The sequence below is a fragment of the Lepus europaeus genome, chromosome 7, assembly GCF_033115175.1.
Source record: "Lepus europaeus isolate LE1 chromosome 7, mLepTim1.pri, whole genome shotgun sequence".
In the NCBI taxonomy this organism is placed as follows: domain Eukaryota; kingdom Metazoa; phylum Chordata; class Mammalia; order Lagomorpha; family Leporidae; genus Lepus; species Lepus europaeus.
In genome coordinates, this window is record NC_084833.1 from 61,543,785 (window position 1) to 61,558,805 (window position 15,021).

General features: G+C 56.1%; 2 protein-coding genes across 2 annotated transcripts; one reads left to right on the forward strand and one right to left on the reverse strand.

Moving 5' to 3' along the window:
• Positions 1–508: 508 nt before the first annotated feature.
• On the reverse strand, positions 509–1,698 carry LOC133763826 (GPI-linked NAD(P)(+)--arginine ADP-ribosyltransferase 1-like). Its single transcript, XM_062197559.1, is given in 3 exon segments — positions 509–1,032; positions 1,035–1,374; positions 1,636–1,698. Coding segments are annotated over 3 exon segments (927 nt in total).
• Positions 1,699–12,902: 11,204 nt separating this feature from the next.
• LOC133764562 (GPI-linked NAD(P)(+)--arginine ADP-ribosyltransferase 1-like) lies at positions 12,903–14,817 on the forward strand. The gene is given in 4 exon segments (XM_062198234.1): positions 12,903–12,965; positions 13,227–13,991; positions 14,591–14,607; positions 14,712–14,817. Coding segments are annotated over 4 exon segments (951 nt in total).
• The last annotated feature ends 204 nt before the right edge of the window (positions 14,818–15,021 follow it).

The following is a 15,021-nucleotide window of genomic DNA, read 5'->3' on the forward strand; positions in this document are numbered from 1 at the left end:
GCATTAGCAGGGAACTGGACACGAAGCTAAGGCTGGTGTCAACGCAGGATTCTAATGTGGCATCTGCACTGACAAGCTAAAGGCTTACTCTAGGGTTTCATTTATTGCAGCCTCCACCTGCCTGACCACAGGCTGCATTGGAACTTAGGGGCACAGCATCCCCTGCCGTCTCACCTCACCTCCCACCTCTAGCAACTCTACACGATCCCTCTTTCTCTCGGAGTTCGCACCGCACCTAAACTAGGTGGAGGCTCTACTTATTTCTGGCACTGATCATGTGGGCAGCAGTACTGCAGTCAGAAATTAATTCCCTGCCTTCCTCTGGGACCACCTGCCCCTAATATGGTCAGGGACCCCTACCGTGGTCAGGAAGCCTGCCACAACCTCCCAGCAAACGAGTGGTCAGCCCTGACTTGGTTCCCTCCAAGGACGGAAGTGTGCTATCCCTGTAGCTGGAAGGGGCAGAAAGGCTGGTGCCCGTGGCTGGTTCTGCTCGCTCAGTTTGGATTTAGTGCTTCTCTAAGTGCCACATGGACCTAGGGGACTGGGGCCTGTATCCACCAAAGGTCTTGGGAATCGGGGAGGCCGCCTTCTGCACAGGTGCGTCTTCCTCACCTTTGATGTACTCGTAGTTGTATGAGCTGTGCTTGCCCAGCGCCTGGAGCTCGATGTGGACAGGGCCCTGTTCCGGTCTGCTGGCATTGATGACCCGGAAGGTCTCAAAGGCAGGGATCAGCACCTCCTGCTCCTTAGGGAAGACGGAGTAGTCCTGGGTAGGGATCCTGAGGCAGGTCCAGATGCTGAAGAAGGTGTCCTTGCCGAACCACTGGGCCACATCTTTCTTTAGGGATGAAGAGGCAAAGCCCCCCGGACTGACAGTGGCGCTGGGCCCAACTGGCCAGAAGCACAGGCCATGCACTCCCCGGAACACCTGTTGGCACCTGGGAGGCCACTGGTTCTGTCCCAGCAGCTGCAGGGCCTTGGTCAGCAGGAAATGCAGGGACTTGAAGGAGAAGTGCTGGAGGTAGTGGGCCGGGAGCGGCCTGCCTGGCGTACTGCGGCGTTGAACTCCCTGTACGGGGTTCCGTATTCCGTGTAGGCCAACAGGGCAACCCCGTATTTCTCCTGGAAACCCACAGGCAAGGGGTACAGCCATGCGGGGCGTCGGGCCCTGAGCTCCTGCCACTTGCGTCTTCCAAGCTCCCAGCCCTGCGCATACACATTGTTGACCTGCAACTCCCATTTCTGGAGACGCGGGAGGGCAGCCATCATAGCCGGTGAGCAGCCACTATACTGGTCATCATAGAAGGCCCAGGAAAGTCCAGCGGTGTCTCGAGGGAAGAGGTCTGGCCGTTTGAACAGGAGGCTCTGGGCCTGCGGGAGACAGAGTGGCCAGGATGCCTTGAGGCTTCTATTGCCAAGCATGGCATAAGGGGTCTCAACCCCCAGGAGGCAAGAGCGCTGGACACATGGCCGCAAGCTCCCTGGGGCCCAGCGGGGGCTACACCCTCAGGCCAGGTGCTCTCAAGGCAGGAAGCACCCAGTCCTTCATCTCTCTGCTCCTCCTTCCAGGGTTCCAGAGAACCTGACAGCTCGGGTGCCTGCGGGGATGGGGCCATTGGAGGACAGCCGTACCTGAATTGCTTCCAGAAGGCCCAGGGACAGAAAGAGCAGATTCGCCACGGCAGGAACCCACATGCTGGCGGCCACCCTGGTATAGTTGCTGTCTCCTTAGACTCTCACTTCCTCACCTGGAAAATTGCAGGTTAACATGTTCAACAAGTGTGCACTGACACCTTGTCTGTGCCACCCCCACCCCCGCCCCGTGTGGCACAGAGGGACACGAGGTGGAAACGGTGGCTCGGGGAGGGGCCAGAGGACCCGTCTTGCTGGAAGGGATGCAGGACACTCTCTGGAGGTGACATGTGACTGAGGCCTCGCAGGCTGACTAGGAGCACAAGGCGACAGCAAGTGGAGACGGGGAGAGGAAAGGTGTGCGTTGCGGGCGGGAGGATTTGGGGCAGCAGGAGAGAAAGGGAAGGCTATGGCGGCAAGAACTCTGAGGACAGGAGTGAGTGACGCGTCCTCTGGTCTGGCTGAGGCCAGCCGTGCAGGAAGCTGAGGGCACCAGGGGGCTGTGCTGGCCTCCAGGGCCAGGCGAGCAGGGCCGCGGTCCAGAGGTCCTGCCCTGTCCCTGCTTCCTGCTGCCCACTGAGCCCTCTCCTCCCAGCCCTCAGCTGCCTCCAGGAGGGGACAGAGAGACGCCTTGCTCTGTCCAGGGAAAGCAGAGTCCAGGGGCCGCCTGCCTCCCCAGGGAAGGGAGGGAGCCACAGCCTCCTGCTCCCTGGGAGAGGCCATGTGGGCCCAGGTGGCTCCAAGAAGAGGGCGACCCGGCCTTGGGTGCCGATTGGATCTCAAAGTTTCTGAGGCAGGGTTGCTGCTGCTGCTGTTTTCTGTTCAATTTAACAAAGCAATGGGTGCTTTCTGGGCAGGGGCGGCAGCTCCTGAACCACAAAGTCCCTTTCTTCTGTCTCTCCCTATGTTCCCATTCCCACTTTTTTTTCTTAAAGATTTATTTGTTGTATTTGAAAGGCAGAGTGACAGAGATCTTCTATGCACTGAACCACTCCCCAGATGGCCACCACCGCTGGGCTGGGCCAGGCTGAAGCCAGGAACCCGGAAACTCATCTTTGACTCCCACATGGAGATAAGAGGCCAAATAACTTGGGCCGTTCTCTGGTGTCACAGGCACTTTAGCTTTCTAAAAAGCAATGCATTTTCATTGTTCAAACTCTAAATGGCCCACAAGCCCTGTCATGATAGGTTCTGTCTAGGCTCACCTCACAGGTAGCAGAGTTTCCATTTTCTTGTGGAACATTTCAAGTCCATGTATGTGAAAGAAAACTCACTGGTCTTTCTGTTTTCGTTTTCTTTCACACAGTGGTAATGCAGTCAGTAGCTCTTGAGTTGTTGGAATTGCATGAAAGCTGAAATATCCCAGACCTCAACGGGGATGTGCACCTTACACAAACGGCGCATGAAGTCCATGCCCCCCACTCTCATCTACACTTACTTCCCCCCGGCTCTGGAGGGACCGAGCTTTGATACTTCAGCGACGCTCAGACACGGGGACTCCGTGTCTACACATCTACATCATCAGATCTCAGATCCTGTCATTCTGTGTACAGCTCCCAGGTGAGAACCGAGCTGCTCCGCTCAGTGGGGTAGCAGCAGAGTTCACCACACCCAAAACTGGACTTGGGAGAATTAACCAAGTGAGCCTTGGTGCGGCCCCTCTTCTCTCTTTCTCCAGTTAAAGTGAGGTGTGATCGGTGTAGGAAGCACACCAGTGTACACAAGGTGGTGACCTTGGACATAGACAACACTTGTGTTCTGTGCTCCCACTCCAATGTCCTCACAGAGTGTCCTGGGTGCCACAGTTTGAACTTTGAAGTCACAGTGGCTTTGTGCAGTGAGAACGCTTCGTGGGAGATTGGCCCACTGACAGATGTTCACTGTTGGCACTCTCCCTACAGAGCAGACCCAGTGGCTCCTCTTGCTCTTCTTGTAGTCCAGGACGGAGCAGGTGCTCGTTAGAGGATGGAGTGAATGATGATCAGGTGCGGAGGGAAATGGGGAGATCTGAGCTCGGCAGGGGCCGGTGTGCAGGAGGGAGCAGAGTGGACACTGAGAGGAGACATGGGAGAGGCACAGGGGCTTTGGATCAGGGAAAGAGGGAGGAGAGGTTTCTGGAAGGGTGAGGCCAGAGCTCAGGTGCTACAAGGCTGCTCCCGGGTTCCAGGGCTCTATGCGTTAGGCCTTGGGTGCCTGGAGATTTCCTGACATCTTGGGATTAAGTCCTCCCTGACTGAGTCTAGTTGGGGGCCAGAGGGTTGAGGGCGTGGGGGAGTGTTTCCTGTTCCGTTGAGAATCTTGATTCTCCTGTGCTATGCTCTCCCCATACTCACTCGGTCACCCAGGGTGGTCACCTGGGTATCCATTCGTTCCATTATTCAGCAAACGTCAGTGTAGTTGCCTACTAGCGCTGGGCACAGGACAGGGCCCTGCTAGGTCCTCCTGCCCTTTGCTCACCCCACGCCCTGCCCTGCTCAGGTCTGTGGCGGCCCCCACTGTCTCCAGGGAGAGCAGCGGCAGCAGTGTCTGTGAGGCCCAGCTCTGGCCACGCTCTCTGCCTGTGCAGAACCTCTCTGTTCCACAGTGGACCCTGAGAAATCTCTAAATACAGAGTGAACATGGAGAGATGAGTGATGAGGGCAGAAGTAAGTCACATCTAGGTAGAAAAGCCAACTCAGAAAAGTCCCCGAACCAAGCCCAATGTCCCTCCACAGCCGCTTAGCATGGCCTGTGAGCGCTCTGTGCACTGTCCTGCCTCACTTGGTGGTTCAGCCCCAGCGCCTGTGTGGCTGCTGCCTACAGAACAAACTCCCAGCCCCACCAGGCTGTGACTCTGTGGTCCTGCACTCATCTCATCGCCTCTCCTCGAAACCCCCTCTCCCAGAAGCCTCTGACTCCTCTGGACTCCTACTGGGCTGGTCCTAGTTCCTCTGGGGCAGGGGCCAGGCGCCAGGCATGTCCCACTCTGTTTTCCGGGGTCTCGGCCCAAGGCCAGGCACAGGTGGGAGACTGCTGGCCTTGGTGACCAGGGAGGGGTGTGGAGTATGGCCGCAGGCTAGGAGGGTATGGGGATATGCTTCTTAATATTTCCCATGTGAATAAGCCTTGTGCCTTTTGGACCTTGCCATGAATTCAGAGGAGAATTCTGAATACTGGCTCAAAGAGACCAGGCAGCACGGTAAGTTTTCAAACTTCTTATACCATGGGAGAAATGCACAGGGGACCGAGGGCTTTAAGGGAGAAAGAAAGGTCTGGAAATTAAGTTGCGGTTCCTACAGAGCAGAGAGCAGGCCAAAGCCTCGTGCATGAGTGTTTGGTGATGAGAAGCCACAAGCAGCTGAGCAGGAGCAGCGAGGTGAAGGGGAAGAGCACAGGCGGCCCAAAGGCCACGCCCCCTTCCCCCAAAACACGGGGCACCAACAGCAACCAAGGTTCATCATGGAGTTCAATTGTGCAAATGTTTGGACACAAGGTACACTCACCAGTTAGTAGCTGTTAACACTGCTGCTAATTTTTTTTTTTTTTTTTTTAAGATTTCATTATTTAGGGGCCAGCACTGTGGTGATGCAGTGCCAGCAACTCGAATGGGCACTGGTCTGAGTCTTGGCTCTTCCACGTCCAATCCAGCTCTCTGCTATGGCCTGGGAAAGCAGTCCAACAATTCTTGGCACAAGACCCTGGGCCCCAGCACCTGGGAGAACAGGAAGCCAATTCTGACTCATGGCTTCGGATCAGCACAGCTCTTACCATTGTGGCCATCTGAGGAGTGAACTACAGGTGGAAGTCCTCTCTGTCTCTCTCTCTCCCTCTGCCTCTGCTTCTCAGTAACTTTACTATTCTAATAAATAAATCTTTTAAAAAAAGTTTTCTTCTCAGACAATCCTTTTTACTCCGAAAATCCTTCCTGAGGACCAAACGGAAAGTCCAACTAAGTGTCCAGCTCAGGGGAGTGTGGGGAAGAGAGATGGAGAGCAAGACAACCCCAGAACAAGGGCTTCCGGGGAAGCAGCCTCAGGACAGGGGAAGCAGCCTACTGGTGACAGGTGCAGCTCCAACCCTCCCACTCTCCTAGCCGCTGTTACTGTGGAAAGTGGCATCCTGGGGACATTTGCTGCTCCCTCTCCCAGGTGCCTGAGTGTGCGCATTTGCACAGCAGATACTGTGAGGGAACAGCCTCGGGCCAGATTCCTGGGGTCACTGCTTTGGTCTCTGTCCCCGCCCTGCCTTTGGGGAATTGCTTCTCCCATTCCAGGACCTGGAAACCCCCAGAGGTCTCAAGAGATGGAGTGAAACCGTCATGGGAGGGGGCCCTGGGTGGGCAGTGGTCCCCCAGGACCTGGCACCTGGGACCTGGCCTCCTTAGTCTGAATCTGTGCCTTGCTGGCCACTTAAAAGTCACAAAGTGCAAGAGATTCTCTCTGAAGCCTCCTGCTCCCCCCCACCCCCTCGGCTGCTCAGGGTCAGGACCAAATCCAGAGAGGAGGTGGCTGTCTCAGCCTGGATGCTCCATGCCAGGGCCCCACCTTCCCTCTGGCTCCAGGGACTCCTGTTTTCATGGGAATGTTACAGAACCTGGGCTTAGAAAACTCCCTTCGTTCAAAAACCAGAGACAGAGGAGGATAGAAGCAGTTTCTTTCTTTCTTTCTTTTTTTTTTTTTGGACAGGCAGAGTGGACAGTGAGAGAGAGACAGAGAGAAAGGTCTTCCTTTTCCGTTGGTTCACCCCGCAATGGCCGCTGCGGCTGGCGCACCACGCTGATCCGAAGCCAGGAGCCAGGTACTTCCTCCTGGTCTCCCATGCAGGTGCAGGGCCCAAGCACTTGGGCCATCCTCCACTGCACTCCCGGGCCACAGCAGAGAGCTGGACTGGAAGAGGAGCAACTGGGACAGAATCCAGTGCCCCGACTGGGACTAGAACCCAGGGTGCCGGTGCCGCAGGCGAAGGATTAGCCTATTGAGCCACGGTGCCGGCCTCGAAGCAGTTTTGTAATGCCAGCTGGCTCCGCTGGAATCATTTCTGGAGAACTGAGCCTCAAAGTCAAGTTTCTACCAAATGTACAGGTTCATCAGCATCGTACCGTAGCTGTTACAGCATTGCGGGTTTACATTGCAGACCTATGTGGCTTAGTGGTATAGGCAGGCATACAAGATCACATTCAATGAGGTTACAGAGCTGGAACCATGCCTTCAAGGTCCTGGGCAATCATCCTTTACTTGACCACACCTATGCCCACCTGCCAATCAGACTAATTAACCATGCCCCTTTGGAAGAGGAAGAAAGGCCTGGAACACCGTGGCCTGGTCTTTTTCTCTTTCCCCCTTCTCTCCATGATGGACCTTGTTGCTCTGTTGCCCCGTGTTTTGGGGGAAGGGGGCGTGGCCTTTGGGCCGCCTGTGTTCTTCCCCTTCACCTCGCTGCTCCTGCTCAGCTGCTTGTGGCTTCTCATCACCAAACACTCATGCACGTGGCTTTGGCCTGCTCTCTGCTCTGTAGGAACCACAACTTAATTTCCGGACCTTTCTTTCTCCCTTAAAGCCCTCGGTCCCCTGTGCATTTCTCCCATGGTATAAGAAGTGTGAAAACTTACCGTGCTGCCTGGCCTCTTTGAGCCAGTATTCAGAATTCTTCTCTGAATTCATGGCAAGGTCCAAAAGGTACAGGCTTATTCACATGGGAAATATTAAGAAGCAAATCAGTATCATTAGCACCACACTTCCAGTGGTTGGTGATCTGGTGTTTTTTTTTGTTTTGTTTTGTTTTTTGACAGGCAGAGTGGACAGTGAGAGAGAGAGAGAGACAGAGAAAAAGGTCTTCCTTTGCCATTGGTTCACCCTCCAATGGCTGCCAGCCATTGCACCACGCTGATCCGAAAGGCAGGAGCCAAGTCTCCCATGGGGTACAGGGTCCAAGCCCTTGTGCCATCATCCACTGCACTCCCGGGCCACAGCAGAGAGCTGGCCTGGAAGAGGGGCAACCAGGACAGAATCCGGCGCCCCGATCGGGACTAGAACCCGGTGTGCCGGCGCCACAGGCGGAGGATTAGCCTATTGAGCCGTGGTGCTGGCTGGTGATCTGGTGTTTGTAAAGGAGATACCAGGGGCAGAGTTATTGGACAGATTAATAACTAGAGTTACAGAAGCAGAACTTAGGACGTCTTCACTCCCTAGACAAGAGAACGGGGGCAGCTGTTTCACTAGTTAACTCTGAGCAGCCACTTTTCAAGGTGTGTGCTGGGGGAGGGGGCTCGCTCTTTCTTTCTTTGTCTCTCACTGTGGCCGGATTTCCTCCCGAGGAGCAGCACTGGCCCAGGTCAGGTGGGGTGAGGTCAGGGTTCCTGAGCCACAAGAAGACACCAGAAAGAGGGGGCAGTTCACGGTTCAGAGCAGCTGAGAGGGGGAGGGGTGGGACCGACAGTATAAAGGGGGCCCTGTCCTCCTCTACCCTGGTGACCATCACATGAAGCCAACACCAGCTCCCCTGCCCTGGACAAGGCCTAGGTAAGGGGCTCGCCAACCTGCTCCTGGGGGCTGGGGTGGGAGAGGTTTTAGAGGTGAAGTCTTGGGGATTAATCGTGGAGTTTTAAGAGTCATGAGGAAGTTTCAAGGAAACTCTTGTATGGAGAGGTTTGGGAGATGTAGGAAGGTTTCAGGCCACTGGAAAGTTTAGGGATTCCGAGGTAAAGAGTGGGTGTGTGTGTCACATTACTAGAAGGGCCTGTTCAGTGAGGGCCTGGGTCAGGGTAGATGACAAGAGAACTGAGTAGGGCAGGATGAGCGGCAGAAAGGGGAGCCTGCAACGCTGTGCAAAGCGACAGACAGCTGAGGGCTTCTGCTTCCTCCACTCCCACACTGCCCTGTGCCTGTGGCCCCACTCCACACCCCTCCCCGGTCGCCAAGGCCAGCAGTCTCCCGCTCTGCAATGGTCTACATTGTTCGCTGGGCCCAGAAGTTCTCAGCCAGCATTCTGGGTCCCACCTGTGACTGGCCTTGGGCTGAGTCCCCAGGACACAGATGGGACAGGCATGGTCTTGCACCCAAGGAACTAACACTGCAGGCCAAGCCCAATGGGAGCCCAGAGCAGTCAGAGGCTTCTGGGAGAGGGGGTTTCGAGGAGAGGCAATGAGATGAGTGCAGGACCACAGAGTCACAGCCTGGCGGGGCTGGGAGTTTGTTCTGTAGGCAGCAGCCACACAGGCGCTGGGGCTGAGCCACCAAGTGAGGCAGGACAGTGCACAGAGCGCTCACAGGCCGCGCTAAGCGGCTGTGGAGGGACATTGGGCTTGGTTCGGGGACTTTTCTGGGTTGGCTTTTCTACCTAGATGTGACTTACTTCTGCCCTCATCACTCATCTCTCCATGTTCACTCTGTATTTAGAGATTTCTCAGGGTCCACTGTGGAACAGAGAGGTTCTGTACAGGCAGAGAGCGTGGCCAGAGCTGGGCCTCACAGACACTGCTGCCGCTACTCTCCCTGGGGACAGTGGGGGCCACCACAGACCTGAGCAGGGCAGGGCGTGGGGTGAGCAAAGGGCAGGAGGACCTAGCAGGGCCCTGTCCTGTGCCCAGCGCTAGTGGGCAACTACACTGACGTTTGCTGAATAATGGAACGAATGGATACCCAGGTGACCACCCTGGGTGACCGAGTGAGTATGGGGAGAGCATAGCACAGGAGAATCAAGATTCTCAACGGAACAGGAAACACTCCCCCACGCCCTCAACCCTCTGGCCCCCAACTAGACTCAGTCAGGGAGGACTTAATCCCAAGATGTCAGGAAATCTCCAGGCACCCAAGGCCTAACGCACAGAGCCCTGGAACCCGGGAGCAGCCTTGTAGCACCTGAGCTCTGGCCTCACCCTTCCAGAACCCTCTCCTCCCTCTTTCCCTGATCCAAAGTCCCCGTGCCTCTCCCACGTCTCCTCTCAGTGTCCACTCTGCTCCCTCCTGCACACCGGCCCCTGCCGAGCTCAGATCTCCCCATTTCCCTCCGCAACTGATCATCATTCACTCCATCCTCTAAGGAGCACCTGCTCCGTCCTGGACTACAATAAGAGCAAGAGGAGCCTCTGGGTCTGCTCTGTAGGGAGAGTGCCAACAGTGAACATCTGTCAGTGGGCCAATCTCCCACGAAGCGTTCTCACTGCACAAAGTCACCGTGACATCCAAGTTAGAACAGTGGCGAAGCCTCAGGACCTGAGCTGTACAGGCCTGGAGGTGGGAGGCTGCCAGCACACTTGGGAGCCATCCCCCCAATGCCCTTGTGTGGTCTTAAAGGTGGGCTCAGGGGATATGGCTTACGAAGTCAGCAGGCTCAGGTACACTGTTAGCCCACACCTGCGCATCCAAACTCAGCAAGATACTGACCTTGCTTGAGTCACATCCAGCCATGAATCCACCACAATGGCCAAAGCATTAGAGCACCAGGCCTGAGTCAAGTGCTCAGCACTTGGGGGCACAGAGTGAGGACAGCCCCGCCTGAACCCAGGGATCTGATTCTCCATAAACGAGAGGATCTGGTAGAGCCGCTCAGGAGTTTCATGTGGGTCCCGAGGGCACAGACAAGAGTTGGAGTGGTTTTTGCTGCTGCACAATGTGCTGTTGGCACAGCATCCTGCCATGGGGAGGCGTGTGTGGTGCTGTTCCCCTCTACCTAGGGCCTCTGGCAGTTCTGCACACTGTGTGCTTCCTCCCATTAGCGTGGCGTGGAAACACCGGTCCTGGCACACACGTGCTTTGGTTAGGAGCTTTGTGTTCCTTCGGTAATGTGTGTCACGCACTCCTCAAAATTACAAACTCCCATTCATCCCCACATCCACAGAGCTGAAGGCAGCAAGGATGTGCGTTCCGTTTTGGTTCCTAATTTTACCCTCAGTGCCTGCACGCTGCATTAGCTCACAGGGTTTCTGTTGGATAGATGAGTAAGCAGGACCTGAGGGAGGGAAGATCCCAAGTCCAGTTTTGGGCACGCTGGGTGTGCTAAACTCTGCTGTTATCCCACTGAGCGGAGCAGCTTGGTTCTCACCTGGGAGCTGTACACAGAATGACAGGATCTGAGATCTGATGACGTAGATGTGTAGACACGGAGTCCCAGTGTCTGAGCGTCGCTGAAGTATCAAAGCTCGGTCCCTCCAGAGCTGGGGGAAGTAAGAGGAGATGAGAGTGGGGGGCATGGTCTTCATGCACTGTTTATGTAAGGTGTGCATCCCCGTTGAGGTCTGGGATATTTCAGCTTTCATGCAATTCCAAAAACTCAAGAGCTACTGACTGCATTACCACTGTGTGAAAGAAAAAGAAAACAGAAAGACCAGTGAGTTTTGTTTTTTCTTTTTTTTATATATATATATTTTTTTCTTTGACAGGCAGAGTGGATAGTGAGAGAGAGAGACAGAGAGAAAGGTCTTCCTTTTTGCCATTGGTTCACCCTCCAATGGCCGCTGCGGCTGGCGCATCGCACTGATCCGAAGCCAGGAGCCAGGTACTTCTCCTGGTCTCCCATGCGGGTGCAGGGCCCAAGCACTTGGGCCATCCTCCACTGCTTCCCAGGCCACAGCAGAGAGCTGGCCTGGAAGAGGGGCAACCAGATAGAATCCGGCGCCCCAACTGGGACTAGAACCCGGTGTGCCGGCGCCGCAAGGCAGAGGATTAGCCTGTTAAGCCATGGCGCCAGCACCAGTGAGTTTTCTTTCACATACATGGACTTGAAAGGATCCACAAGAAAATGGAAACTCTGCTACCTGTGAAGTGAGCCTAGACAGAACCTATCATGACAGGGCTTGTGTGCCATTTAGAGTTTGAACAATGAAGATGCATTGCTTTTTAGAAAGCTAAAGTGCCTGTGACACCAGAGAACGGCCCAAGTTATTTGGCCCACGTGGGAGTCAAGGATGAGGTTGCGGGTTCCTGGCTTCAGCCTGGCCCAGCCCAGCAGTGGTGGCCATCTGGGGAATGGTTCAGTGCATAGAAGATCTGTCTCTCTGCCTTTAAATAGAACAAATAAATCTTTTTTTTTTTTTTGGTTCATATGTAGAATCTTTTCTTAATAAAAGAACAAATAAATCTTAAAAAAAGAAAAAAAAGTGGGAATAGGAACATAGGGTGAGAAAGAAGAAAATGGATTTTGTGATTCAGGTGCTGCCGCCCCCTGCCCAGAAAGCACCCATTGCTTTGTTAAATTAAACAGAAAACAGCAGCAGCAGCAACCCTGATTCTGAAACATTGAGATCCAATAGGCTAGCGCTGCGGCTCAATAGCCTAATCCTCCGCCTGTGGCACTGGCACACCGGGTTCTAATCCCAGTCGGGGCGCCGGATTCTGTCCCGGTTGCTCCTCTTCCAGGCCAGCTCTCTGCTGTGGCCTGGGAGTGCAGTGGAGGATGGCCCAAGTGCTTGGTCGCTCCACCCCATGGGAGACCAGGAGAAGCACCTGGCTCCTGGCTTCAGATCAGCACGGTACGCTGGCCATTGGAGGGTGAACCAATGGCAAAGGAAGACCTTTTTCTCTTTCTCTCTCTCTCACTGTCCACTCTGCCTGTCAAAAAAAAAAAGAGAGAGATCCAATGGCCACCCAAGGCTGGGTCACCCTCTTCTTGGAGCCACCTGGGCCCACATGGCCTCTCCCAGGGAGCAGGAGGCTGTGGCTCCCTCCCTTCCCTGGGGAGGCAGGCGGCCCCTGGACTCTGCTTTCCCTGGACAGAGCAAGGCGTCTCTCTGTCCCCTCCTGGAGGCAGCTGAGGGCTGGGAGGAGAGGGCTCAGTGGGCAGCAGGAAGCAGGGACAGGGCAGGACCTCTGGACCGCGGCCCTGCTCGCCTGGCCCTGGAGGCCAGCACAGCCCCCTGGTGCCCTCAGCTTCCTGCACAGCTGGCCTCAGCCAGACCAGAGGACGCGTCACTCGCTCCTGTCCTCAGAGTTCCTGCCGCCATAGCCTTCCCTTTCTCTCCTGCTGCCCCAAATCCTCCCGCCCGCAACGCACACCTTTCCTCTCCCCGTCTCCACTTGCTGTCGCCTTGTGTTCCTAGTCAGCCTGCGAGGCCTCAGTCACATGTCACCTCCAGAGAGTGTCCTGCGTCCCCTCCAGCAAGACGGGCCCTCTGGCCCCTCCCCGAGCCACCGTTGCTACCTCGTGTCCCTCTGTGCCACACGGGGTGGGGGTGGAGGCGGGACAGACAAGGTGTCAGTGGACACTTTTTAAAGTGTAGGTATTAAAACTGCAATTTTCCAGGTGAGGAAGTGACAGTCTAAGGAGACAGCAACTATACCAGGGTGGCCGCCAGCATGTGGGTTCCTGCCGTGGCGAATCTGCTCTTGCTGTCCCTGGGCCTTCTGGAAGCAATTCAGGTACGGCTGTCCTCCAATGGCCCCATCCCCGCAGGCACCCGAGCTGTCAGGTTCTCCCTGACCCTGGAGGAAGGAGCAGAGAGATGAAGGACTGGGTGCTTCCTGCCTTGGGAGCACCTGGCCTGAGGAAACAGCCGCCGCTGGGCCCCAGGGAGCTTTCAGCTGTGTGTCCAAGCCCTCCTGTCTCTTCGGGTTCAGGCCCCTTATGCCATTCTCTTCAATAGAAGCCCCAAGGCTTCCTGGCCACACTGTCTCCTGCAGGCCCAGAGCCACCTGCTCTAATGTCTAGACCTCTTCTCTTAGGTGACAGATCTGGACATGGCCTATGCCTCCTTTGATGACCAGTATGTCGGCTGTGCAGCGGCCATGACGGCTGCCCTCCCGCATCTCCAGAAATGGGAGTTCCAGGCCAACAAAGTGTATGCCGACGGCTGGGCAGAGGCAAGCCGCAAGTGGCGGGAGCGCCAGGCCCGCCCATTGCCTGCGGGTTTCCGGGAGGAGCACGGGGTGGCCTTGCTGGCCTACACAGCCAACAACAGCCCCCTGTACAGGGAGTTCAATGCCGCAGTGCGCCAGGCGGGCCACTCCCGGGCCTACTACCTCCAGCACTTCTCCTTCAAGACCCTTCACTTCCTGCTGACTGAGGCCCTGCAGCTGCTGAGAAGGGACCAGGGACTCTCCGGGTGCCGTCAGGTGTTCCGGGGTGTGAAAGGCCTGCGCTTCCGGCCAGCAGGACCCGGGGCCACTGTCAGGCTGGGGGGCTTTGCCTCTTCATCCCTAAAGAAAGATGTGGCCCAGAAGTTCGGCGAGGACTCCTTCTTTGTCATCTGGACCTGCCTCGGGGTCCCAATCCAGGGCTACTCCGCCTCCCCTTGGCAGGCGGAGGTGCTGATCCCCCCCTCTGAGACCTTCCGGGTCATCACCGCCAGCAGACCGGAAGAGGGCCCTGTCCACATCAAGCTCCAGGCGCTGGACAAGCACAGCTCATACAACTGCGAGTACATCAAAGGTGAGGAAGACGCACCTGTGCAGAAGGCGGCCTCCCCCATTCCCCCTTATGAGTGGCAGGCATCCCCAAGGTTGCCAGGGAATTAATTTCTGACTGCAGTACCGACACCCACACCACCAGTGCCAGAAATAAGTAGAGCCTCCACCTAGTTTAGGTGAGGCGTGAACTTACAGAGAAATAGGGATCGTGTAGTGTTGCTAGAGGTGGGAGTTGAGGTGAGACAGCAGGGGACCTTGTGCCAGGAAGATGTGCCCAGGGGCTTCACCACTGCATGGCTGTGGGCTGCTCTCCTAGCAGGGAGCAGCCCAGTCTGCATGGCTAGTGGCAGGTGCTAGTGGTAGGAAAGTGAGAGCCAGAGACAGGAATGACTGGTCGGGGGCAGCCTCTACCAGAAGCCAGGTCTCTGCTTTGAGTTCCGATGATGTAATCTCAGCTACTAGAATAGTTTAGCATTTTTCTACCCCCAGCACCTCTCCTACCAGAAGAGCCAAGTTCAGCATCGCTGGGATCCCACTCCCATCTCAGCCCACGTCCCGCCCCCACCGTGTGGTGTCCCTGTGGCAACAGAAGGTGGCAGCAAGGACCTGATGCCTTCAGGAAGGACTGGGGCTCCCAGCGCCCTCTTCACCTGTCTCCCTGCCTCCCTCAATTCCTCCCTTCTTCTCTGTCCCCTGTCACGTTGTGGGCACCAGGGAATTTCATGGCTATGAAACCAACCAACCACTCATTGTCTCTCTGTCTGCAGCCTCAGCTCAGGAGCGCCTCTCCACGACCTGGTCCCTCCTGCTGCTGCTCGCGTTCCTTGCGGTGGGGCCCTTCCCAGGATGCCCAGGCCTCTTCTGAGCCACCAGACTCTGGACACTCCTGCCTGCTGCCTCTGCCCACTCTGTGGATGCTGACCACGTGCAAGGTGTACAGAGCCAGGATCCTTGGCACACCCATCTGCTGGGAATGTAGGCTGGCTCCTCTCTCTCTCTCTCTCTCTCTCTCCCTGTAAGCTGCCAGACCTGCTGGTGGAGAAACAGGAGAGAAATTGGGGACTGAACC